The sequence below is a fragment of the Lethenteron reissneri genome, chromosome 60, assembly GCF_015708825.2.
Source record: "Lethenteron reissneri isolate LAM-NWPU_2019-01 chromosome 60, ASM1570882v1, whole genome shotgun sequence".
NCBI lineage: Eukaryota > Metazoa > Chordata > Hyperoartia > Petromyzontiformes > Petromyzontidae > Lethenteron > Lethenteron reissneri.
Window position 1 is genome coordinate 449,683 of NC_083838.1, and position 27,879 is coordinate 477,561.

The 27,879-nt window shown below is 52.2% G+C and overlaps 1 protein-coding gene across 3 annotated transcripts; it reads right to left on the bottom strand.

The window, feature by feature from the left end:
* Positions 1-25,227, bottom strand: DPY19L3 (dpy-19 like C-mannosyltransferase 3). 3 transcript variants are annotated; one of them, XM_061576344.1, is made up of 20 exons: positions 24,927-25,226; positions 20,614-20,750; positions 18,460-18,621; positions 17,105-17,238; positions 16,324-16,414; positions 15,399-15,520; positions 14,347-14,492; positions 12,908-13,031; positions 11,650-11,784; positions 11,080-11,211; positions 9,989-10,090; positions 8,598-8,671; positions 7,841-7,999; positions 6,722-6,844; positions 6,022-6,130; positions 5,437-5,493; positions 4,530-4,612; positions 3,715-3,847; positions 2,428-2,586; positions 1-1,020 (listed from the first exon to the last, which is right to left on the bottom strand). In XM_061576344.1, the coding sequence occupies exons 3-20, from the start codon at positions 18,563-18,565 to the stop codon at positions 754-756; spliced, it is 2,256 nt and encodes a 751-aa protein (XP_061432328.1). In that variant the 5' UTR covers positions 18,566-18,621; positions 20,614-20,750; positions 24,927-25,226; the 3' UTR covers positions 1-753. The 3 variants fall into 3 exon arrangements, with proteins under 3 accessions (XP_061432328.1, XP_061432327.1, XP_061432329.1); XM_061576343.1 differs by having other exon boundaries at positions 20,614-20,761; XM_061576345.1 differs by lacking the exon at positions 20,614-20,750 and having other exon boundaries at positions 24,927-25,227.
* Between the last annotated feature and the right edge of the window lie 2,652 nt (positions 25,228-27,879).

Genomic DNA, 27,879 nt, shown 5'->3' on the forward strand with positions numbered 1-27,879 from the left:
TACATTCACAGTACTTTTTACTATAATTCACACCTTCACGATGACACACTGACCATCATGGTAAAGTATGGTAATATATAGATGTATAGCTATAATCTATATATAGGTATAATCTACATGACCTGTATGGTGTGGAAAGGCCTTCATCCAGCAGTGCATTGACAAAGGGCTGTAACATTACACACGCAAACAAAACAACAATAAACTCTTACCTCAAATGGAATGTACGAGACGACAAGAGACGAGCCATGATGGACCGTACAAAAGACAGGACCTCGAATTGTGGAAATGCATTCATCTGTGAGGTGAGTTATTTAAACGTACACTGCCTCATAAACCAGTCACGTTCCCAACTTCCCCTGCAGACGCACGGGGTGACGGTGTTGCAAGAGCCAGACGCTCCCTCCCTCCCTCAAGAAACACAACTCCAGCAGGACAAATACCCAGCGGGACACGGCCACCGGTGTATTTAACAACCGTGACCGCGGCTGCCACTTCCTAAGACTCGGTCCGGCACGGCTCAACAGATCAACGGGTCCGGCACGGCTCAACAGATCAACGGGTCCGGCACGGTTCAATAGTTCAACAGTTTAATGGGCCCAGTGCAATCGATCGTTGAACGAGCACGGTTAAACCGTTTAATCTGCGCGGCATGGTTTAGCAGGCACAGGACGATGAAATGGTTTAAGTGTGTCGCACTGAGGCCTGCTTTAACAGTTAAATGGTCGAGTGGGGTCTGGCATAGACGTGTGGTTAGCCGGGAGTCCTGGTCGGGCTCCCGGCGCGATCTGTACGAGCTCCAGTCCCGTCCGGTTGCTCGGCTCGCGAGTCCACGGAGTTCGCTTGGTCTGGCCCCGGCGCCGCGGGGTGCAGAATGCGGTAGACGTGGAAGGTGTTGTTGGAGAAGACGGCGCGGAATAGGCGTGCAAAGGCCGGCGACTGTGCCTTGATCTCGTGGCAGAAGCGTCCGTGCGTCGGCACGGTGAGATCGGCGTCATTGGGGCCTTCTCCCTCCATCACCTGCACGGTCACCCAAGCCCCCCGCCCCCCGCCACAGATGACACTTCCGGTGACTATCTGGGCTGGCTGGGCCAAAGCGCTAACTGGCCAGTGACAGTTGTAAATATCAGAGCAAATAAAAATGTATGTACATAGCACAATTCGTGCAAAGTGCTTTACAGGACTAAATGTAGGGACTGACACACGGTAAACAATAAGAATGATACATAAAAAAATAACATCACAGTATAATGAACTAAAAATGTAATTAAACACATAATAAAAGCATCCTAATTAAAATCCAATCTATGTATGTTGAACTTCTTTTGCACCGTACGTAGCCAACCGTGCTAATCTTACTTGATCCAATGATAGGAAATGTTTTTTGTAACTGCTCAGCATGAGACTTAGAGAAATATGTTGAACTTAAAACAATTACTCACGAATTACTCAATTGGGATTATACACAGCAATCATCACCCACGACTGTGAAAATTAGGAAGGACCCTCTTGAAAAAACAGTCATGACGTTCAGGGAGGGGCTCTCGGGGAAACAAGTGGAATAAAAATAACTGTTTTTGACATTTAGTTTGACACAATTTTTTAATGATGCCGTGTAGAAGTAGCTGAGACCTTGGGGTCAAATCCGTACTTTAGCCGAGACACGAGGCGAGTGAGTGCATGCAGATCAGTGTTAGTGTATGCGTCTGGATGTTAGTGCGTACCTGTTAGTGTGTGTGTGCTCGTACATGTGCGTGAGGGTGAGCGGTAGTGGAGTGGTTAGCTCCCGGTCAACACCAGCGACAATTATCTAAACCAGTTCTGGGCCACCCCTAGGTCGACTCTGCCTCAAATGAGTACCTGATGCAGTGTGAAAACATCGCCACTGAAAAGGCAAAGCCGGCGCAGGCATGGTGTTGGTCACCCACCCACTCGTGTGGCATGTTGGCCTTCATAGGTGCTCGCGAACAGCACTGGCCCCAAAATTTGTTAAGATTATAGGGGGGACGTTTGCCTCTGTGTGTGTGGGTACGCAGGACGGGAGGGTGGTACCGGTTGTGGCACCGGTTGTGGCACCAGTGTGGCACCGGCGTAGAACCAGTGTGGCATGGATGTGGCACAGGTGTGACGCGGGCACGGCACCAGCGCGGCACCGGCGCGGCACCAGCGCGGCACCGGGGCGGCACCGGGGCGGCACCGGGGCGGCACCGGGGCGGCACCGGGGCGGCACCGGGGCGGCACCGGGGCGGCACCGGGGCGGCACCGGCACGCACCGGCGCGGCACCAGCATGGCACCGGGGCGGCACCGGCACAGCACCGGGGTGGCACCGGGGTGGCACCGGGGCGGCACTGGCACGCACCGGGGCGGCACCGACGCGGCACTGACATGGCAGCAGCGGCGCGAGCGGGCGGCTGGCGCTTGCTCACCTGGCCGTTGGCGATGTCCAGCAGGTCGCGCAAGCGGCAGCCGCGGCCGTGCCGCCGCTCGTAGCAGACGCTGTCCTCCAGCACGACGTAGTGGGCGCCCAGCGAGAGCAGCACCGCGTGCACCTCCGCGGGAGACCTGCGCGCGTACACCTGGTACACCTGGACCACGGTCGCACACGCAGGACGACAACGGCCGTCGGTCGATACGCTGGGGGCGGTGATGGCACATGTCGCGAAACTCCTTTCCCGCGGGCGTCGAAATAGCAGAGCAGAGAGTGGACTTCAATCGGTGACGGAGCGCTCAGGAGTCAGGCGCCTCGTTTGTGCAAGGCCTTGCCCCGGAGCATTAGGGACGCTCCATCAGTCAAGGTTTTTAGGGCTCGTCTGAGAACACATTTTCTCTTGTGTATTCGTTTGTGTACGGTTGTTTGTCTCTTAGTCTTAATGTAAAGTTTTATGTCCAGCAGCAAGCCATTTCCGGTACAAATCAAGAAATATAAATCGTCATAGTTTTAAGTAAAATGTTTAAGCGACACTTCGTCACACACCTGGGCACACGCTTGACGGTTAACCGGATTGCTGTTGGGCTCAAGCAGGACGAGTCGGCGAGCCGGTGGGTGGGAGTGAGTAAATCTGTATTCTCCCGTTCTGCTCACTGGTAAAAACTGGCTCCACCCCACCAGCTTCTGATTTGTCAATCGTTACACATTCCCACCGCCCCTCCCTGTAGTTCAATGAGCATGTCAGAGTTCATTTCGTTAAGAGAAGTAGTTGCGCAAATATTATTTTCCAAATAGTTTGTCTAAACTAAACGACTAAACAATTATTTATACTACCAGGTAAGGCCCACTGAGCTATATCTCTCTGTTTTCCAGTCTACTTGGTCAAAGATGACACCTCAACAAAGCGGATTATCATCACGTGGGAATTTAGAGCAGCCAAATGACTCCTAACGATGGCCGAGCGGACACAAATCACGAAGCAAGGCGATGACTCTGACTGCCGCCCACCAGTGGGGGCAGGTGCATGGTGGGGGGGTCACTGGTCACTGGCGATAGCGCACGAGAGCCACCGTCTCTCCACCGCTGGATAAAGGCCTCCCAATGCTTCCGCCCATCTCCGACGATCCTCCTACGACTCCTGGATGTAATCGCCACACCCCATCTCACGGCCGCACAAGAGCCGATGTAATCCGCTCTATCCCACGTTGTGGTCGTCCACGTGGCAGGACGTGGCAGGACGTGGGGGGCGCGCGGTGAGAGGAGGCGAGAGGAGGTCTTGTCGCACCTGCCGTGTCCTCTCCCGCAGCGTCTTGTCCTCGTAGTGCGGGTGGTTGGTGAGCACCCGCCCCGTGCACAGCTTCACGCCGGCCATCAACTGCATGGTGCCCGCAAACACCGCGTCCGGGGGTGTGGCCTGCCTGGTGCCCACACACACCACCACAGACAAAGAGTCCCCGCATAGCCTTCAACACGGTTGTTAAGTAAAGTGCTGCCAGCAGGCGCCTCTGAATTCCGACACGGTGGGTGGTTGACACTGCGCTCGACTGCCGTTATTTCCCCAGTGCTGCTGCTGTTCACATACCGCACCGATTACTCATTTAATGCTGAGTTGACCTAGGGAAAGCCCAAGACCGGTTCAGATATTCATCAGTTTTTTTGGTCGTAAACTGGAACCGAACTCGCCACCGACGTTAGCCGTGGCCGGGAATGGGAGTTCAGGTCGCCGCCGGCTTCATAGCGCAGCGTGCTAACCACTGCGCCACCGCTCCCCGCACACATGCATGCGCGTGGAGAGAAAGATCATGAATCATTCGCTCGTTTATTGTTCTTGATGAAAGCCAGTTCACCCTGGCAAGAGACGTGATGTTGTTTGATGTGTTTTAATCGGTTGATGTCATATCCTGGTTAAGTAAAAGATACGACTAAATCGATGGGGTCACGCAGCTCTGAACCAGTAATGTCACCATTCCGATGATCGTGTGGCATTCATCAGTTAATTAATTATTAAACGTTTTGACTTCGACAAACCATGCCGATGAAATATCTCAGTGACGATGTCAAGGGTGTCAACATAACAAAGCTTCCCAGCTTCCCACTCACTTGATCCAGTTCATGAGGTCCACGGTGTCGGGGTCGTAAAACTCCCGCAGCTCCCCCATCTCCGTCCTTACCCGGGGCACCGCCTGCTCTCGCACAGCCGGGCGGCGGGGGGTGGTGGGAGGGAAAGATTCGCCCATGAGAATCGACGATTCGAGTCGCCCACAAACGAAGCCCCATCCTTGTACGTATTCTGACTCAGATGTATGTGCACAGGATGAATGCGATGAGCTATGAAGCTGATTTTTTTTACAGATGTACAGTAGGGGCACGGGGTCAGAATGTTATAACAAACACAAAAACACGATAGGAGTGCTAAGTGTAGGAAAGGTAAACAAATAACTTAAAAATATACGAATAAAACTAAACTATTTTTAATCCAAATGCGATCTACCAACCCTTACGCCTTCAAGAGCGCCAGATCACAGGCACAAGTCGGCTTCGCCCGGCTCAGCTCGTTCGTGTGGCTTTCATTGACTTATTTTATATACAGAAACAATTTACGTTCCAACAATAAACACACCGGTCCTACAGAGCTCATTGTTGGAATGTCAGCGGATTGATCATCTACATACGTATGTTGGACTTCTTCCGCACCGTACGTAACCAACCGTGCTCATCGGAGGTGCGGGGGAAGGACAACAAACTAAACACAAAAATAAGTTCTGAAGGAATGAGTTTTCCATTCAGATATAAAAGATGTACAGCATTATGGGATGCTGTTGGCATGAACGATGCGATATAAAATGAAAGTAGTATTATTAAAAGTACATCGCTCCAGCGGCTTCCTAATATCGGAAGGGAGAGCATTCCAGACGACCACGGAAGCGCGTCTCAAAGCGCGCAATGCGGTGGCCATCTTTGTTCGACGGTTATCAAAAAGTCGCCACTGCTGCGCGGATGAACCCACCTGCACAACTGTGTAGAGCAGCAGTAGGGCGGGCACCACGTATCGAGCTTTGCTCAACTGCTCCGGGACACAGAAGAGTCGACGGTTAGACACCATACCCTCACCTCTGATTAGCGCGGTTGGCTACGTACGGTGCGAAAGAAGTTCAACGTACATACGTCTTGTGCGTTGTGTAAACATCAGCACTGGGGAGACAAAGGAAGCCAGGCACGGTGTTATCCACACCAACCCCCTTTGCATGCCATACCAGCCTTCATAGGTGCTCGTTAACAGCACTTGCCTCAGAAACTTGTGTAGGCTACATGGGAGATCTTTGTCTTTGTACACGTGTGTGTGTGAGAACTGGGCGGCGCAGCAAGTTGGCACAGTAGGGGGCACAGCTGGTGCATCTGCCAGTCATCTCAGTCAACCCATGTCACCTGGGTTTGTCCCGTGACCTGTCAGTGAGCCTTCGACACTTCACGAGGCCTCGAAGTAAACGTGGCCTCGAAGTAAACGTGGCCTGGCACAGGCGCCGTGAGGTCACCAGCACTTTGTGGCGAATGTCGGGTGTGTTGTGTTGTTGTTGTTGTTAGAACTGGGCACCTTCTCGGGCGCTTTGCCCAGTGCCTGCGCAGTCGCCGCCCAAAGTCCACCGTCGCTCACGGCGAACGCCGCAAAGACGCACATGTGCGACGTCCACAGGTACTTCATCCTGCGGCGGGCACAGCGTCCGCCTCGTTAGAACACGGCAGGCGCCGTCGCAGGACCGCGAGAGATGACGATGGCTCAGTGGTGGGGGGGGGGGAGGGGGTGCCTTCATCCAGCAGTGGATTGGTCATGGCCAGGGGCTGACAACCTGCGGCTCCAGAGCCACATGCGGCTCATTAAGGGAATGCTTCGTGACGTTACCGACGTGCATTGCGGCCCTTGAAATATCGAGTTCATGTTTCGTTGGTTCCCAACCCCTGGTCATGGCTAATTGTGATCATTGTGAAAGAATGAATCTGGTATATTTATTGTCCTTTCTCCGCACCTCCGATTAGCACGGTTGGCTACGTACAGCACGAACAAGTTCTACGTGTGTACACACAACTGTCACCGCCCAGTTCATGCTTTTGACAGGCAAACCCAGATAGTCGGTGGCAGCGGGATGGAGCCGTGCTCGAAACGGCTACGGCTGCTTTCCCACGGCCGTCTAAACGTATCAAGAAGCAACGGTGGAACGGCGTCACTCTCGCTCGAATAAACGCGGCTCGCACGTGCGCGCACGCCCGTGTCCCGTCGTCTCCCTTCGCCGTCGGACCGCATGGTGGAGAGCGCCAGCAGGAAGAAGAGCAGCGTGTGCGCCAGGTTGTAGAGGAGGTCGGGGCGGAGGAACACGTCCCTCGCGCCCGGCGCCGTGCGCACCTCGCCGAGGCCAGGCCCTCTGCACGCAGCACCACGCCAGGATTCAGACGAACCGTGCGGACGATGAACCCCCGCTATGCGCGACTTCTGAATTCGTGAGTTTCGCGTAATAATAAGTTACTAAAATGGACACTCATTCCCCGGCATCCGCGACCCGTCTGCGTGCCTACAGAGGTGCGTGCAGAATGTTACTGCATCGGAAACTGCCCGCGAAAATTGGGCACGTCCCCTCGGCTGCCTGCTTCGTCCTCAAGTCTTGTGATTATCTCATTCTGCACAAATGTGCATTTTCACTGACAGTCCACTCACTTATACGCTTCGATATAAACGAGTCGACTTTCAAGTCCATTAAGAAGAAGGCGAATGCAATCAGGGAAAGCGTTGCGCTAAAATGATAACTGTGTATTGTTATCAAACGCACGCTTCTCCTGAGGAGTCATCCTCCTGAATTCATCATCATCACCACCACCTCCATCGTCATCAAAGGTAATTCAAAGGAACATTGTTCTTCACAATTATTTAATTGTTTAATGTTATCATTGTTATTAAACATTCATAATTTCCCCCCATGTTCACTCCTACCAGATATGTAACCTACTTTTTCCCAATGGAATGAGGTTCCTGCATTCGCGAGCGTTTTCAAGAACGTAACCCTTGCGGATAGAGAGGGGGGTTGACTGCATGTGCAGTGACACGGCGCCGACTGCCATCCTGCAGCGGCAACTGCGGTGGACAATTAGCGCACCCACGCCGTCGAGCATGGACACGGCTGTTCGATTAGCCAAAAGCGAGCACCTATGAAGGCCAGCACGGTACAAGAGGGGGTGGGTGGCCAGCACCACGCCCAAGTGGCTAAGTTTACACACTGCACCAGGTACTCATTTGATGCTGAGTTGACCTAGAGGAGGCCCAGGACCGGTTGAGATAATCGTCACCGGTGTTGGTGGCCATGAACGCGAATCGAACGTGGGTCGCTATGTTCGTAGGGCAGCGCACTGACCAGGCACACGCGCACCTGAGCCTTCTGAAGACGGCGGCGCCGGCGCCAATCGCGCAGATGGCGAGTGCCAGCGCGTAGACGGGGAACACGGCGGTGCGGGACAGGCGCACGAACGTGTCGAGCGGGAGCCAGCCAAACGCCTCCTCGCACAGGTAAAGCTTCGCATCGAAGTCCCTGTGGGCACGCACAAAGATCCCCCGCGCTCAGCTTTGACGGACTGTTGGAGCAAGTGCTGTTCGTGAGCGTCTATTAAGGGCGGCACGGCACGTGAGGTGGTGGTGTCGCTATCAACGTCATTTGCCAATAAGTGGCGGTACGTATGTATGGTGAACTTCTTTTGCACTGTACGTAGCCAACCGTGCTAATCGGAGGTGCTCATCACAGTGCTTGTGCCAAGATCGATGCGCTTTGAGGCTACGTAAAGTGTTGAAGGCTTTTTGGCAAGAGGTTATGGCGACCGACGAAGGTTGCTTTAGTAACCGAGATCACAAAAAGACGGTGATCCCCCGTACAGCCTTAACAAACTGTAGTGGCGATGTTTACACGCCGAACCAGCTACTCATTTGAAGCTGAGTCGACCTAGGGGAGGCCCAGAATCGGTTCATATAATCGTCACTGGTGTTGGCCACGAGCGAGATCCAACTCGGGTCGCCGGGTTCGTAGCGCAGTGCACGAACCACTGCACTACGGCACGTACACACAGGCAAAGTTGCATGCCACGGCTACCTCTGTGTGCCTATCTCGGGAATATGCAAAGTGCACTCTGCGTTACCTGGTGTTACCCAGACCGAACTTGGCCTTGAGGAACTTGAAGATGTGCTCGTCTGACTGCAGCTGCAGCAGCACCTGTGGGCCGGGCACACGTGGTGGTGAGATGTGAACTACCTCGCCTGGTGCACAGGAGGTCGTGGGTTCTATCCCGACCTTGACGCCTGTACATGTGGTATTTATATGTTCTCCCCGTGGTTGCATGGATTTTTCTCTGGGTCCTCCCGTTTTTCCCTCCATACTTAAAATCAACTTGCGATTAGAGTATGTGGCTGTATACATGTCCACATGCTGATAGCCAGGTCACTTCTGAAGAAGAGCTATACTGTATAACTCAGTGGGTCTTAACCTAGTATATATATAAACATCCACTGCTAGATGAAGGCCTACACAAAGTCGTCACCATCTCTCATGATCTCGTGATTCAACAATCCCTCTCGGTGACCCAGGTCGCTCTTGCAAAATAGACAATATCCTGGTCTATTGAGTTATCGACTAATTAAATGAAATACATCTTTAAACTTGATCGAGCTCCTGCACATGACTTGATGTCATCGCTCTGGCTGTCAGGCGTATTCCGTCCGTTGGCTGTCACTTTGTAGTTCGTCTTAATCACCGCTCGTAGCGGTCGCCATCTCTCAAGAGTCCTGCCATCAGGGTTGGGTGACACTACATTGGTTCGGACAGTATTCACAAATATCCATTCCTACGTGTGAACAACAATTCGTTTTTGTGGAATCTCCACTCGATGGGAAGTTTACTTCTTGAAGACGAGTTGTACAATTCATTGGACTTTACTTAGAAAATAAACTTCTCCAATGTTGAACGCCCTTCCCCAGCCATCCGTGCTGGCTACTCGCTGCCCCTGTTAAAGTCCAGACTCAAGAACTTCCTCTTCTTTTCTGCCTATAACCAACTGCATCTTCTCTAGTGTATACATTACTGTCTCCATGCGCATGTATGCTCATGGTCCACCTTAAACCGCATCCACCACACAAGCCATGGCAGTAGATGCGGATACCTGATGCACAAATGGAAAATTATAAATTATCCTGGAGTAGTGGGCTACTGTGGTCATCCAGGACAGACCGTGCAACGTCTAGCGACGCAATGCCCGATCCACAAAAACAAAGGAGACATCGTGGCGAAAGACTCCCCTACTCTCGAAGCAGATATCTGGCTGGATCACTTGAATGTGAAATTGTCGTTGTTGTTCTGCGTCTACGTCAGCAGCCGTACGGAAGAATAAGCAGAAGAAGATGGCGGGCAAGTCACGCAGTTTCTGTACGGCGCCTCGGCATGCATTTGTATTCAGATTCTAGAGGACCACAGAATCAGATGCTCTGTGCAGCAGCCAGTAAAGGCTTTGCGCTAACCGGGCCCTGCCCGTCGTACCTTGGCACCAAAGTTGATGGTCAAGGTGAGAGAGGTGACGATGAGCAGGTGAAGGGCGAGGCTGGAGATCCGTCGCCAGAACCCGCCCATTTCCAGGTCCGGCTGCAAATTGGCAGTAATAGTTATTTATTTATTTCACTCGTGTACACGGGGAAAGTCTCACTTGAGGCTCATGACTTTTTGCAGGAGGGTTCCTGCCAAGTTTTCGAGGTTGGGGTGATGATTGTTACGTAGATTACAATTTGATAAGCTGTGGTATCATTTTTCAAACTCGACAAAATTTGTACCACGGTACCAACACACAATGGACTACTCTCGTGAATGAGATCACGGGGTCTTTAACATCCAATGTGAAGCAGGTGACGCGTATTCCACATTCCACGCATAATAGACCTGCAGTATCATTGAAGATGGCCGCCGCGTTCGAACCCTCGAGAGTATTTTGACCCCTGCAGTATTATTTGAACACCGCTGGCTGTGGTAGTTAACAGCCCCCCCCAGCCAGTTTAGCTGATAGTTGTTATCATGTTGGGAGTTAGCCACTTAGTCTTGTACCTACATATAGACACAAGCCAGTGTGAACAAGGTCGCAAGACGCACTCACCCATTATAGTGTTCTGACCCCAGGGGGGCTGGGTGGGGGGGGGGGAGTCATTTTGCTATCATATAGCACCTCCAATTAGCACGGTTGGATTAGCACGGTTGGCTACGAAAGAAGTTCAACGTACATACAAAACATGTGTACCCCAAGGTTCAAATAATAAAGAGTATTCTGACCCCAGTGAGTTCAAATAATAAAAAGTATTCTAACCTCGATGAGTTTGAACGTGGCGCTTTGAAAAAAACACAATGCTCTTCCTTCTGATATTAGGAAGCCACTGGAGTTATGCACTTTAAAATCACCGAGATTAATTTTTATTTTTATTTAGAACTGCTTGTTGCGTTTTCTTTGTTGTCCTTCTCCCGCACCGCTGAGAACCACAGTTGCCTACGAACGGTGCAAAATAACTTTGCATACGTACATACACAGCCAAAGCTGGGAAACCGCACTTGGATACAACGGAAGTTATGGTCAGCCGACTGTTCGTTACCTGCAGTCGCCTCGCCAGGAAGGTGGCCAGCAGGAAGCTGAGCGTGAGTGAACCAAGGATCATGGGATTGAGGAACTGTAGCAGGCACACGAGCAGCATGGACACCGTCTGGCCCGCAAGCACCCAGTCCACCTGTACCCCGGCGCACGGACAAAGACGAAGATCATCCCCCGATGCAGCAGCACCCTCCTGATAACGAGGCTTGAGACTCGGGGAGCGAGGCCTTCCGGGGTAGATGATCAATGGCACGCAGGATGCTAACGATGATGACGATAATGGTGAAGATAAACTATGTACGTTGAACTTCTTTCGCACCGTACATAGCCAATCGTGCTAATCTTAGGTGTGAGGGGAGGACAGTAGATGATTTGAAAGTGCTTAGCTCCAGTGGCTTCATAACATTGGAAGGAAGAGTGTTCCAGACGGCCGCAAAAGCGCATCTGAAAGTGCGCGATGCATTGGCCACCATTGTTCGATGGCTATCCATGATGATGACGACGATGGTGACGATGCTGACGATAACGGTGACGGTGATGATGGTGATGATGATGATGATGCGGTTTCACGTGCCTTGCGTGCGGGCGCGAGCTGCAGGCAGCGTAGGCCGTAGAGCGCCAGCGCCTGTATGAGCAGCACGAACTGGTTGAACTGCCACGCCAGGCTAAACACGAAGGTGCTGAGCCACACTGCAGCGAGCACCGGCCTCTGGGCACACAAAGACAAAAACAAAGATCCCCCTCATAGCCTCAATAGACTGTTGGGGCAAGTGCTGTTAGCATGTATATATGTATGTAGAACAAGTGCGTAGACATCGCTACCGGGGTGACAAAGGCAGGTGGCCGTGGTGCTGGCTATCCACCGCCGCGTGTGCCCTGCCGGCCTTTGTACGTGCTCGCTAACAGCACTTGTCCCAACAGTTTATTAAGGCAATACAGGCGATCTTTGTCTTTGTATGTATGTTGAACTTCTTTGGCACCGTACGTAGCCCAACGTGCTAATTAATCGGAGCTGCGGGGGGAAGGACAACAAACTAAACACAAAAAGCAGTTCTAACAAAACGAGTTTTCAATTGAGATTTCAAAGTGCATAGCTCCAGTGGCTTCTTAATATCAGAAGGAAGAGCGTTCCAGATGGCCGCAAAAGCAGTGACCGCGATCTTTGTTCGATGGTAACCCAAAAGCGAGCACCTATGAAGGACAGCACGGTACACGAGGGGGTGGGTGGCCAGCACCACGCCCACACACAAGCGCGTACACACATACACACATATGCATGCACTACTCCAGGTACCCATTTAAGGCCGAGTCGACCTAGGGGAGGCCCAGGACCGTTTCAGATAATCATCACCGGTGTTGGTGCCCATGAGCGGGAATCAAACTCCGGTCGCCGGGTTCATAGCAAAGCGCGCTAACCACACACGCGCACAAAGACAAACACCCGCCGTGTAACCTTTAACAGACTGTTGGGAAAAGTGCTTTTAGCGAGCAACTCTTAAAGTCGGCGCAGCACACGAAGTGGTGGGAGGCCAGCACCATGCCTGACCACATTTGTCACCCCAGTGCTGATGTTACCGCACAACGTACTCATTGGCTGTGAGTGGGAATTAAACTATGGTCATCAGGTGCATAGCACAGTCAATAATGATCTCACAAGAACGACCAATTAAATTTAAACCATTACACACGCGCTTATTAAAATGCTATTCCGAAAGTTCCCTTCCAATCATAGTGTCCAACAATCTCGTTGCAGGACGTCAACATTCCCCACGAGGGTGCATGTCGCCACAGGCCCACCGTCCGCTCAGGGTGGTGCGGTGGCCGCACTTTACCTCCTGCCGGGGCCTGAGGTTGGGCCGCAGATACCAGGTGACGGCGGCCACCTGGCAGGCGAGGAAGGGCAGGGCCCAGTTCTCGCGCAGGGAGATGGTGAACTCCGCCCTGGTCGTGTCCAGCCTGTGAGAGACGAGCCACCACCACCGTCCGCCCCGCCACGCAGCTTTAGTGCCACGGCTTCATAATTTCTCACCGGTGTGTAATGTTGATCCACGTTTGTTTTTTGGTTAGGCCGCGTGGTCTTAGATTTATGCAAAAATTATCGTCATTAACCCCTCCGCCACGCAACAAGGTTGTCACACTGTCAAAGCTATCGTTCACACGTGTGGCTAATGTATTGATCACATTGATCACCGGTGAGGAGCTTTATTGATTAGAATGTAATCAAAGTATTGGCATGTATCACTAATATCTTCGTAAACGTAAAAATCATGTTGAGGGTTAATGACAATAATTTTGGCATAAAACGACCAAGTGTCCTAACCAAAACAACAATACTTTTTGTTCCCAAAGGTTGAGTTTTAGCCAAATTAAGTGCAGGACAAAACTTAAATGTGTGCGGTCATTGGTGACTTTGCTGGGACCATCAACTCACTACACTTGAGAAGCTGTTTTAATCATCGGTAGCTGAAACCTGGGATCGAAACCAGGCTCTCAGTATTACTGGCTCGGTGATCTGATACAATAAAAGCCACCTTAGCAACTCACAGTGGCGAGTTGTCAACTACCTCTCCTGGTATACAGGAGGTCGTGGGTCCGATCCTGACCCTGACACCTGTACGTGTGCAGTTTGTATGCCTCTCTCCGTGGCCGTGTTGATTTTTATCCGGGTCCCCCGGTTTTTCACTTCACATTTAGAAACATGCTTTTAGAGTATTTGGCTGAAGCTATACATTTCCAAGTGATAAGCCACTTCGTTGAGCTATCATTTGTAGCCAGTTCGCTTCTGAAAAAGAGCGACATTGCTTAGTGGGCCTTACCTGGGAAAATAAAAAAAATGGTTAACAGTTAAAGTATATGGCATTAAGTGTAAAAGGCCAGTCAAAGGTGGATGGAAACAGGGGTCAGAACACTGAGCCGGCAGCCACTGCGACCCTGGGTGTGAGTCTGCTCGAGTGTCGCAGCTGTCTGTGATTCAAGCGGATACTCACAGGCGGACGGCTGGATTCACACTCAGGCTCCCGGCGTCACTGGCTCAGTGCTTCACCCTCTGAGCCTCCACCTCGGCCACTCACGTAGCCGGCCCATTTACGATAATTCTCATCGACCGCGGGGGTTTTTCACGGTCGCGCTGCAATCGCTCTCCTAACGGTGTTTCCAGGGGTTGTACCACGAAGTTTCACTCCACGCTCCTGAGAAGCTCCTTCTGGGTGAAGACAAACAACATTCGGCTGGCAAGGCCTGAACGCACGCCGGAGGGGAATCGTTCCCTCACCTGTTGACGGTGAACCACGTGGCGGCCAGAAGGCCCGCCAACCACGTGCCGCTGAGCAACCAGGCGGTGACGTGCAGCGCCACCACGTAGAGGCCTTGCAGCTGGAACACCGCGTGGATGTAGAAGTAGACGGGCTCAAGCCAACCCTGCAGGGGGGGGGGGGGCGGTAGCGGCACAACAGAGTAGAGCTCAAGGACGGACCGGTAAGGTCGTGGCAATGGTGACTGTACGAACACGTGTGTAGATGGACGCACGCGTTAGGTGTGTGTGGCTTTGTCTTGGTCCCGTCATCCTCACAGCAGCGGCTTTTGGCTCACCATCAAACAAAGACGGTCACTGCATCGCGCGCTTTCAAATGCGTTTCTGTGGCCCTCTGAAGCACGATATTAGGAAGCCACTGGACCGATGCACTTTAAAATATAGATTGGAAATCCATTTCTTTAGAACTGCTTTGGTGTTTAGTTTGTTGTCCTTTCCCTGCACCTCCGATTAGCACGGTTGGCTATGTACAGGGGGAAAGATGTTCAACATACATAGGTCGACTCAGCCTCAAATGAGTACTTGGTGCGGTGTGTAAACATCGCCACTTGGGGAACAAGTGTGGCTGGGCGTGGTGCTGACCCTCCCTCGTGTGCCATGCCGGCTTTCATAGGTGCTCGCTAATAGCACTTGCCCCAATAGTCTGTTAAGGCTACATCTTTTCTTTTGTCTTTGTACACAAGAAGAGTCCAATAAACTCATCTCGTTCTGTTTCATCGTCTCGCTTGTATCCGTCCTCATTCTCTTACTGCTCCAGTTGGTACAATTTTGTTCACTCCATTAGCTTAGTGCAACATTCGAACATCATCGCCGGACGAGGGCCTCCCCACACCATGGGGTTATTTAACCGTACTTCACCATGCTGGCCAGTATGCGTTGGTGAGCATAGATGTACATTACAACAATGGATTTTTCGCTCAACTGCCATCTGCTGCCCACAACAGCAGCCTAAACCGCCGCTGAGCTTGTGAGATCGGATGAGCTGACTCTGTTGACTTGGTCCGAGGCCTTACCTGGAGGGGAAGGGTGCAGTACAGGAGGCCCATGATGACCTCCTGGTAGATGTTCATGCGCTGCAGGAGATTGATGGTCCGTAGCGACTCAGTGCGGTTGTCGTAGACCAGCTCACGAATGCCTGGCAACAACAGCAGCAGCAGCAGCCACGGCCACGGCGCACGATCATCCCACCGCACACGATTGGGTGCCATGGTGGAAGATGTTAACTACCTCGCCTGGTATGCCGGATGTCATGGCTTTGATCCCGATCATGGTTTCACAGTCCCTTGGTTTCACTCATAAGGCAGGCTCAGCCTGAAGTTCAACGTTTCTCGAAATCTCATGCCGAGCGCTTAAAAAAAAACATTCCCCAATCATTGGATGGAATAAGGCAGCTGCCGTGGAGAGTGACGCTAAAGCTGATGGAGGGGAAGCAGAGGATGTCACCGCTTACAAGTGAAACCACGCGCGCATTTCACGTCTGGGGTGCCACGGTGATGGGATGTTAACTCGCTCGCCTGGAGGTTGTGGGTTCGACCCCAACCCTGACGCCTGCTGTATATTTGGAGTTTGCATGGACTCCTTGTGGTCACGTGGATTCTTCTCCGCATTTAGAATCAACAACATGAGTTTAGAGTATTTGGCTGCTATACATTTCCACATGACAAGTCACTTCGTTGAGCTATACATACATATAGATGGGCCAATAAATATGCAGACAAGACAGCCAGACTGACCCACAGAGAGAGATAGAGGGACAGATGATGTTTTGAAATAGACACAGCTAATGTACATATACTCAGCACTGCCAGTTCCTGACCACCTTGCAGGAGTGTTCATTCATCCTGCTTCCAACTCGGCTCCACCCGCTTAGCTTCTGCAATGTGGACGAGCTCACCGGGGGTGGTTTTGGCCACATCGCTCGCCAGGCCACCGTCTCACCTTGCAGGAAGGAGGGCGCCTGCAGCAGCTGCTTGTAGTAGGAGTAGTAGAGGCCGCATTCTGTCCTGAACGAGATTTCACGCTCCACCTCCTGCAGGGAAACCTCCGTGAGCCCCAGGACATCGTGCGGCGCAGCTTGTGCAAGGGTGCCGTACCATTTGCATGGCCAGTGGGGTAAAATGTGGGGACTCCCCACCCACCTCTTTCAAAAACGTATGGCCAACGTGGAAGAGAGGGGTTCTCAGGAGATGATCTGAGATGGCATGGTCAGTGAGAACTCGTACTGGTCTGCTGCTGGCACTGGGCTGAGTCCGAGAGCAACCCTAACTGGGTGCGACCTCTCACCGATGCCGCACGCTCATGTCACCTTCACAAAGCGGGAGAGTGCTCAGGGCCTCACATCACACGGCAGCCTCACCAGGCCAAGCGAACTCTCACCAGGCCGGGTGGCACTCTTATACCACGCCACATGGCTCACTTTAAAAAGGGGCTACGCGTCGCGAGCTCGTGGCTTCAATGCCGCAGTGAGACTCTCGCGCTGTGACACCACAACCATTTGTATGTACGTATGTCGAACTACTTTCCCGCCGTACGTCGCTAACCGTGCTAACTGGAGGTGCGATTTGGGGGGAGGTGAGCCAACGTAGCCTCGTAGCTTATGGAACGTGGGGACGCGAACCCGGATCCTAGAGCTGACCTTGTGCCTGAACTGCACCATTCCTAGACTGGGTTCCCAGCAGTCATGGAATCAAGCAGGGTGAGTAACTGTGAGTGCACCAACCTGAATGTTGGAGAACCAGAGCTCATTCTCGTGCAGCGTGCCCAGGTACTTGGCATGGCACAGCCCTGAAGCGACTCCCACCAGGCAGCCGAGGACGAGCCCCAGCGTCCGCTTTTTCGACACCACCGCCCCATCTGGGTGGGGAGATGCGACAAAGATCCCCCGCATAGCCTTAACAGACCATTGGGTCAAGTACTGTTAGCGAGCACCTATTAAGTCCAGCGTGGCACAAGTGGGGTGGGTGGCCAGCACCACAGCCAGCGGGCCTTTGTCTGCCCAGCGGTAATATTTATATACCATATCAGGCACTCATTTGAGTCGACCTAGGGGAGGCCCAGGAATGGTTCAAAAGTGAATCACCGATATTAGCTGCGAGCGTGATTCACACTTGGCTCACCGGGTTAGCATCAGAGTGGATTATTCACCATAAAGGATCCCCTGTTTCACCTTAACAGACTGTAGGTACAAGAACTGTTAGCGAGCACCTATGAAGGCCGGTATGGCACACGAGGGAGTGGGTGGCCAGCACCATGCCCAGCCGCATTTGTTGGCCTATCCGCAATGGCAATACACCGCATCAGGTATTGATCTGAGGCTGAGTCGAACGAGGGGAGGCCCAGGACCGGTTCAGATAATCGTTACTGGTGCTAAACACGATACAATCACTCCCACACACAAAGACAAAGATACCCCGTATAGATTTAACAGATTGCTGGGGCAAGTGCTGTAAGCGAGCACCTATGAAGGCCGACACCGCAAACGGGGTGGTGAGTGGCCAACACCACTCTCACACTCACTCGCGTACACACACACACACGTACATACACACGTACATACACACGTACACACACACGTACACACACACGTACACACACACACGTACATACACACGTACGCATGCCCAGAGTGGGGGCGGAGATTTCACAGGGCCTCACGCTCGCAGCGCATCACGCAACGAGACGGCCCCCTCCGGACAAAAGTCCTGCGCTGGCGGCGCATAGCGCGAGGGTTGACACTCACTTTGTCTTCAAAGTCCCCATGGTGACAAAGCCTCACAAAGGAGCCTCTAATCCCAGAGCGGTGGAATTTTTAATTCGCCATCCGCAGACGTGAGGACAGTCTCAAAACGACCGTTTCTCAGACGCCGTTTTGAAACCACGTCAGGACTACACTTACCCTGTGCGGACGTTACAAGTACTCCCGACGTCCGCCGATATAAAAAAAAACATTACGGGCTGCGGACGGGGCTGTTGGCACTTTGCCACAGCCGGCTCCGACGGTTTGAGCCACGCTACCGCCTCTTGTCTCTCCGTCGAGCCTCTCCCGGGTTTCGCTCTCGACGAAGCGGTCCTCACCTCGTTTGTCCATCCCGGTCGGCGGCGCTCCGTGCCGAACGTCATCGTTGTGCCGCCGCCCGTTACCCTGCTCCCTGTGCGGCTTGCGGTAGCGTAGCTGGCTCATCGCGACGGCAAACGCCGGTAAACGCCGGCAGCGCGCGCGAGAGAGGGAGACGTACGCTGCGCACGCAAGGAGGGAGGGGGCGGAGCGGGGAGAAGCTGCGTGGTTAACACTGCCTTCGGAGAAATATTTAACATAGGGGTGGCCGGGCGGGTCAGAGGTCGGTGCTGAGCTGGCACTACTCAGATGCTGGCCTCGAATCCGGGTTTCAGCATCCTGCAATGAAACTGGGTTTTCACGTGCAGCGAATTTATGGTTTCAGCTCGCTCACCAATGACTGCACAAAACCATCGAGCTAAATTTATATCTGCATTTAAAATTGGCGATACAGCCAGTCCCCGCGTTTATGACCGGTTCAGATAATCATCATCGGTGTTAGCCGTGAGCGGGAATCGAACTCGAGACGCCGGGTTCGTAGCGCAGCGCGCTAACCGCTACACTACCCACTTAGGTGCAAACTACCATGAGGGTGTTTATCATCCATACTTCACCACTATGGTGCATTTGCATTTCTGAACATTCCCAACCTGATAAAGGAAGTCCCTTACATCATGCAAAGCAGCTACCCAATTGCAATTTGCTACAGAGATCATCACAATAACAGACAGAATATCAATTAACCATTGCAATGACAATATTATAGCATTTAACTGTGACAACACTGAAATGATCATCTGCTGGTGAATCTAATACAGAATTATCCAACATGTTTGTCAATAACACTGTGTTAAAATGTATATAACAGTCACAAGAGGAGAGTGGATACAGCTGGGAGACAACACCTCACAAACTATGGGGCCTGATAAACTAAATCATAACAATGTTACACGATTGACATTTCTTTTTACATAATCCACTTAGTGATGCATTTCTTGGTTCAATTCTCATTTCAACAAGATTATAATTAGCATAATTCACTTGGTGCTGATGGCCTGGGCTGAATTATCATGTCAATAGTATTAATTAATATAATGCACTTAGTGATGCATCACCAAAGAATGTAATATAAGCAATATTACACTTCCTTCCACTGATTGTAATGCTACTTTAAAAAAAGTTATACTCATAGGGACGGTGACGCAGGCCATGAGAATTGCTATTACTAATAAGAAGTTATACAAACTACGAGATTTTCTCCAACATACTGTAACTATAGATATTCCTGGATGCTTGTGCTGTTTAAAAATGATTTTCTTCCAGATTTGAAAAATATTTTTCATTAATCTGTGGGGTTTTCTTGCTTCCTAATAAATTGCTTGTCTTAAAACCCATAAATATCCGCAAATTAACTTAATATGTGGATTTATCGATGAAAGGTTGTATAACCGAATATAAATTATATGTATAGAGTGCTTTCACTCAAAGTGCTTGAGATAGCTGAATGCTGTAGTCAGGGCCTGGGGTAAAGCACTCGATGTTGGCCCCCCAACGCCTTCAAACAAAACCGTATTGCAACTGATACCGTGACGTACAAGTGCGCCCCCCCCCCCCAAAGCACAGGGCCCGGGGCAGTCGCTTGATTCGCAGTACCCTAGGGACGGCTCTGGGTGTAGTTGGCAAGCACACTGGACTTGCAATCCAGAGGTTGCCTGATCAATCGCCAGCCTGCCTCCAGCAGTACAGTGGGGTAAAGTGTGGGTACTCTCCCCTCTGCCAGGCCGCCTGACCAGCCCTGGAAGAGTTGACGAAAATCACCTCTTAGAGGGGCTCTGTAGAGCTGAGCTGAGACTAAGATTCCCCGCACAGCCTTAAGAGACTGTAGGGGCAAGTGCTGTTAGCGAGCACCTATGAAGGCCGGCAAGGCACACGAGGGGGTGGGAGGCCAGCACCACGCCCCGCCACCTTTGTCTCCCCAGTGACGATGGCTACACATCACACCAGGAACTCATTTGAGGCTGAGTCGACCTAGGGGAGGCCCAGGACAGATTCAGATATCGGTGTCGGTGGCCGTGAGCGTGAATCGAATTTGGATCGCCGGGTTCGTAGCGCGGTGCACTAACCGTTGCGCCACCGCTCCCAATCGCCCTCACGACCACACGACCCCCACTCACCCTCGCCCGTCTCAGCAGCGTGGGTGGACACGGCTCAGTGTGGGTGGACTCGGCCCAGGCGACACACCGACAGGACCCACGGCAGAGCCCTCCGCTGGCAGGCTCGTAGCAGCCTCCCACCAGCTCCCGTCTCACGCCTGGGCACACACTTGGTGAGAACACGGGGGGGGGGGGGGGGGGCAACGGTGAGAGCGCATGAGGGGTGTGGTAAGGGTATATGAGGGTACGTGAGGGCATGGTCGGGATATAATAAGGGCATGGTAAGGAATGGTGAGGCATTAGCTAAGGGGCCGTCCATAAATAACGTTACACGATTTTTGACCCCCCTCCCCTTCGTCATACGACGTCACAAAAAGTCAAACCCCCCCTCAAATATGACGTCACAAAGCTCTGCCCCCCCCAAAATAAAACATGCTTCAAATCGCTTTAAACTATTGTCATTGTAGTGCGTATTTAATTAGGCGCTGCACTCTGATGTTGTAGGAGAAAACATTTATTAAAAAGTATATTTCATTAAGTAGAACGTGTTGTCTATATTTATTTAAAGTTGCGCATTTTGATGTGACGTAACATTTCTCAAACCCCGTTCAACCCCCCCTCCCCGTCACACATCGTCACAAATGTCTGCCCCCCCACCCAGGTGCGTGACGTCATTTATGGACGGCCCCTAAGACAGTTCCCAGGGCATGCATAGATAGAGGAACTTTATGGCACGGTGACGATAAATTACCCACTAAATGCCCTGAAGGCAAGACGGTGTAGATGCGTGCCCTCGGGGCACAGGGAATTACGCGTCGAATGCCCTCAGAGCAAATTAGACAGCGCACGCCCTCAAAGCACGGGTCAACTTCAAACGCCCTCAGGGCAGCGATCTACCCATCAAACGCCCTCAGGGCAGTGATCTACCCATCAAACGCCCTCAGGGCAGCGATCTACCCATCAAACGCCCTCAGGGCAGCGATCTACCCATCAAACGCCCTCAGGGCAGTGATCTACCCATCAAACGCACTCAGGGCAGTGATCTCCCCATCAAACGCACTCAGGGCAGTGATCTACCCATCAAACGCCCTCAGGGCAGTGATCTACCCATCAAACGTCCTCAGGGCAGTGATCTACCCATCAAACGCCTCAGGGCAGTGATCCTCCCATCAAACGCCCTCAGGGCAGTGTGATCTACCCATCAAACGCCCTCAGGGCAGTGATCTACCCATCAAACGCCCTCAGGGCAGTGATCTACCCATCAAACGCCCTCAGGGCAGTGATCTACCCATCAAACGCCCTCAGGGCAGTGCTCTACCCATCAAACGCCCTCAGGGCAGTGATCTACCCATCAAACGCCCTCAGGGCAGTGATCTACCCATCAAACGCCCTCAGGGCAGTGATCTACCCATCAAACGCCCTCAGGGCAGTGATCTACCCATCAAACGCCTCAGGGCAGTGATCCTCCCATCAAACGCCCTCAGGGCAGTGTGATCTACCCATCAAACGCCCTCAGGGCAGTGATCTACCCATCAAACGCCCTCAGGGCAGTGATCTACCCATCAAACGCCCTCAGGGCAGTGATCTACCCATCAAACGCCTCAGGGCAGTGATCCTCCCATCAAACGCCCTCAGGGCAGTGTGATCTACCCATCAAACGCCCTCAGGGCAGTGATCTACCCATCAAACGCCCTCAGGGCAGTGATCTACCCATCAAACGCCCTCAGGGCAGTGATCTACCCATCAAACGCCTCAGGGCAGTGATCCTCCCATCAAACGCCCTCAGGGCAGTGATCTACCCATCAAACGCCCTCAGGGCAGTGATCTACCCATCAAACGCCCTCAGGGCAGTGATCTACCCATCAAACGCCCTCAGGGCAGTGATCTACCCATCAAACGCCTCAGGGCAGTGATCCTCCCATCAAACGCCCTCAGGGCAGTGATCTACCCATCAAACGCCCTCAGGGCAGTGATCTACCCATCAAACGCCCTCAGGGCAGTGATCTACCCATCAAACGCCCTCAGGGCAGTGATCTACCCATCAAACGCCCTCAGGGCAGTGATCTACCCATCAAACGCCCTCAGGGCAGTGATCTACCCATCAAACGCCCTCAGGGCAGTGATCTACCCATCAAACGCCCTCAGGGCAGTGATCTACCCATCAAACGCCCTCAGGGCAGTGATCTACCCATCAAACGCCCTCAGGGCAGTGCTCTACCCATCAAACGCCCTCAGGGCAGTGATCTACCCATCAAACGCCCTCAGGGCAGTGCTCTACCCATCAAACGCCCTCAGGGCAGTGATCTACCCATCAAACGCCCTCAGGGCAGTGATCTACCCATCAAACGCCCTCAGGGCAGTGCTCTACCCATCAAACGCCCTCAGGGCAGTGATCTACCCATCAAACGCCCTCAGGGCAGTGCTCTATCCATCAAACGCCCTCAGGGCACGGCGATACCGTGGACCCGTGGCCAAGCCACCGTCCGTGCCTTCGCCAATCCACTGCTGGGTGATGATGATGGTGGTGGTGGTGGTGCTGGATGATGATGGTGGTGGTGGTGGTGGATGATGATGGTGGTGGTGCTGGATGATGATGATGGTGGTGGTGGTGCTGGATGATGATGATGGTGGTGCTGGATGATGATGATGGTGGTGGTGGATGATGATGGTGATGCTGGATGATGATGGTGGTGGTGCTGGATGATGATGGTGGTGGTGGTGGTGCTGGATGATGATGGTGATGCTGAATGATGATGGTGGTGGTGCTGGATAATGATGGTGGTGGTGCTGGATGATGATGGTGGTGCTGGATGATGATGATGGTGGTGGTGGTGCTGGATGATGATGATGATGGTGATGCTGGATGATGATGATGGTGGTGGTGGTGGTGCTGGATGATGATGGTGGTGGTGGTGGTGGATGATGATGGTGGTGGTGCTGGATGATGATGATGGTGGTGGTGGTGCTGGATGATGATGATGGTGGTGCTGGATGATGATGATGGTGGTGGTGGATGATGATGGTGATGCTGGATGATGATGGTGGTGGTGCTGGATGATGATGGTGGTGGTGGTGGTGCTGGATGATGATGGTGATGCTGAATGATGATGGTGGTGGTGCTGGATAATGATGGTGGTGGTGGTGGTGCTGGATGATGATGGTGGTGCTGGATGATGATGATGGTGGTGGTGGTGCTGGATGATGATGATGGTGATGCTGGATGATGATGATGGTGGTGGTGGTGGTGCTGGATGATGATGGTGGTGGTGGTGGTGGATGATGATGGTGGTGGTGCTGGATGATGATGATGGTGGTGGTGGTGCTGGATGATGATGATGGTGGTGCTGGATGATGATGATGGTGGTGGTGCATGATGATGGTGATGCTGGATGATGATGGTGGTGGTGCTGGATGATGATGGTGGTGGTGGTGGTGCTGGATGATGATGGTGATGCTGGATGATGATGGTGGTGGTGCTGGATAATGATGGTGGTGGTGGTGGTGCTGGATGATGATGGTGGTGCTGGATGATGATGATGGTGGTGGTGGTGCTGGATGATGATGATGATGGTGATGCTGGATGATGATGATGGTGGTGGTGGTGGTGGTGCTGGATGATGATGGTGGTGGTGTTGGTGGATGATGATGGTGGTGGTGGTGCTGGATGATGATGGTGGTGGAGCAGGTGGTGGAGCAGGTGGTGGTGGTGGAGCAGGTGGTGGTGGTGGAGCAGGTGGTGGTGGTGGAGCAGGTGGTAGTGGTGGAGCAGGTGGTGGTGGTGGAGCAGGTGGTGGTGGTGGTCTCCCCCACACGCGGCCACCCGAGTGCCATTCCCGCTCACAGCCACCGACGATTGTCAGAATCGGTCCTGGGCCTCCCCTAGGTCGACTCAGCCTCCGTTGAGTCCCTGGTGCGCGGTGCTTGTACGGCGCCACTGGGTGAGACGAAGGCGGCCGGGCGCGGTGTTGGCCACACGAAGGCATCGTTGTTGCTGGCCATACTTCACCACCACCACCACCACCACGCGCTGGGGCAGTGCGGGTTGGTGCAGCCCAGTCTGGACTCGAACTGGTGCCGGGATTGCTCAGCAGTGCCCTGCCGTGTTGCGACTACGACCGCCGCTGCTGCCGCACTCCGAATTAAATGCTCCCACGCCCAGCTGGGTATTTAAATCCCATTAAATGCCCTCGGGGCACGGTAACAACGCGTTAGATTTCCATCAGGGCATCGGATGCATTGGGCCAATGCCCCCCCCCCCATCTACCCACCCCCGTCGCGTTCAATGCTGCGACTGCGCCAAATGCAAACACTCAACAAACACTCAACAGCCTCACCGCCTATCTCATTCCTCCGTCATCAGTGGTCGTGGTCGTTGTTGATGTTGCTGAAGGATGGCGGCTGCTGCTGATGATGATGATGTTGGAGGGACGCCGCTAGCACGCAGGGAGCTTCTTCCTCTCGGTGTGCGGGGCACAAACAGCGGCATCAACAACAGCAGCAGCAGCAGGCGACGGTGAACAGCGATTGGCTATGTTGGGTGACGTGCGCTGGAGTGTGTGCGTGCGTGTGACAATGCGTGTGTCTGTGTGTGTGACAGTGTGCGTGTGTATGAGAGTGCGTGTGTGTGTGACAATGAGTGTGTGTGTGACATTGAATTTGTGTGTTTGACAATGCGTGCGTGTGTGTGACAGTGAGTGTGTGTGTGTGAGAGTGAGTGTGACAGTGAGTGTGTGTGTGACAGTGAGTGTGTGTGTTACAGTGAGTGTGTGTGATAGTGAGTGTGTGTGCTTGACAATGCGTGCGTGTATGTGACAGTGAGTGTGTGTGTGTGACAGTGAGTGTGTGTGTGTGACAGTAAGTGTGTGTGTGTGACAGTGAGTGTGTGTGTGAGAGTGAGTGTGTCTGTGTGACTGTGTGTGTGTGACAGTGAGTGTGTGTGGCAACGAGTGTGTGTGTGTGAGAGTGAGTGTGTCTGTGTGACAGTGTGTGTGTGACAGTGAGTGTGTGTGGCAACGAGTGTGTGTGAGAGTGAGTGTGTCTGTGTGAATGTGACAGTGAGTGTGTGTGGCAACGAGTGTGTGTGTGTGAGAGTGAGTGTGTCTGTGTGACAGTGTGTGTGTGACAGTGAGTGTGTGTGGCAACGAGTGTGTGTGAGAGTGAGTGTGTCTGTGTGAATGTGACAGTGAGTGTGTGTGGCAACGAGTGTGTGTGTGTGTATGACAATCCATGTGTCTGAGTGACAATGAGCGTGTCTGTGTCTTCTGTGAAGACGAACCTGGGTCTGTTCGGTGACCTCCTACCAAAGTGCACCTAGCATGGCACAAGCGTCGCGGTGACGTCATCGCCACTGAGTGAGTGGTGAATGGAGGTTGTTGTGGGGAGCGGTGGTGTAGCGGTTAGCGCGCTACGCGACGAACGCCGCTCACGGCCACCAACACCAGTAACGATTACACGATGCAACACAATTTTTGTTGCTGGGTAGTAAGTGTTATTTCCTAATTGCTTACATCTAAAAAGTATAAATAAATGGTTGTTATTCCCCACAAACTTTGCTTTTGTGACCAGGACAGTAATATTTAGAAATGTGCCTATTTTCAATTATAAAACGGGCGAATTTGTATCTTTTCGTTCACATAAAGTCAGAAAAAAAACATATGAATCAAAATTAACATGTATTTATACTAAAGTAATACAAAAATGACTACACAAGATTTAGAAGTGAGTGGTTTTTCGAGATTTACGATTATACTGTAAATCACTTTCACGAATCAGTCCCCAAATGTAGTCTCCTATCATGTTCTCGTCACACTGTCCTTGGTAGCGGCGTTCAAAGTCCAGTATATCCTGGTGGAAGCGCTCGCCTTGCTCCTCCGAGTACGCTCCCATGTTCTCCTTGAATTTATCAAGATGAGCATCAAGGATATGAACTTTGAGGGACATCCTTCAGCCCATTGTGCTGTAGTTCTTCACCAGAGTCTCAACCAGCTCCACATATTTTTCGACCTTGTGATTGCCCAGGAAGCCACGAACCACTGCGACAAAGCTGTCCCAAGACGCTTTCTCCTTACTAGTGAGCTTCTTGGGGAATTCATTGCACTCCAGGATCTTCTTTATCTGTGGTGCGACGAAGACACCGGCTTTGACCTTTGCCTCAGACAGCTTAGGGAAGAAGTCTTGAAGGTACTTGAAGGCTGCCGACTCCTTATCTACAGGTCTGACAAATTGTTTCACAGGGCCCAATTTGATGTGCAGTGGTGGCATCCGCACCTTCTGGGGGTCAACCAGTGGCTCCCACTTGACGTTGCTCCTCCCCACAGAGAACTCGGTCCGCTGTGGCCAGTCCCGCTTGTGGTAGTGCACCTTGGTGTCCCTGCTGTCCCAAAGGCAAAGATAGCAGGGAAACTTGGTAAAACCGCCTTGGAGACCCATCAGGAATGCCACCATTTTGAAGTCTCCGAAGACCTCCCAGCCGTACTCATCATACTTCAAGGCGTCCAGCAAAGTCTTGTGATGCTGTTGTAATCCTCTTTGATGTGTACCGAGTGAGCCAGGGGAAGAGACGGGTACTTGTTACCATTATGGAGCAACACGGCTTTCAGTCTCCTAGATGAGCTGTCAATGAAGAGGCGCCACTCATTCTGGTTACAGGCGATTCCGATTGCCTCGAACAGACTGGTCACATTGTGGCAGAAGCAGAGCCCATCTTGACAGGTGAAGAAGCTGCAAAAAGGTTGGTGACGCTTCCTCTGATCTGCGACTTGCACACTTTCATCCAACAAGTTCCACTACTTGAGCCTAGACGTCAAAAGCTCGGCATTGGATTTGGCGAGACCAAGATATCTGATCAAGCCATTGAGGTATTTTTGGTTGGGGTAGTATGGGTTTCTCTCCTCAGCTCCACCTCTGAAACTGTCATCTGGATCTACAACGTCTTCCTCACTCTCTGACTTTCTGCTTTCTTCTCAAGACGGCTGCTCTCTCTGTCCAGAGAAGTGGGTACGGGGAGCTCATGGCAGTGTGGCACCGGGGCGATGTACGTGATAGCAGGTGCATTCTTGCCAGTCTGACGTTTGGAAGGGTCCACCATGCAGAAGTAGCAGTTGCTTGAGTGGTCAGTGGGTTCCCGCAAAATTCTTGGGATAGCGAATTTCATGGCTTTTTTCCTCTCTGTACCCTCCTACAAATTGTTTTTATTTCATCCATGACTAATGTGCAAGAGAATCTCGCAACATTTTTCATATACGGTATATTTTTTCAATAACATTGAAAATTGTAAAACATTTAAAA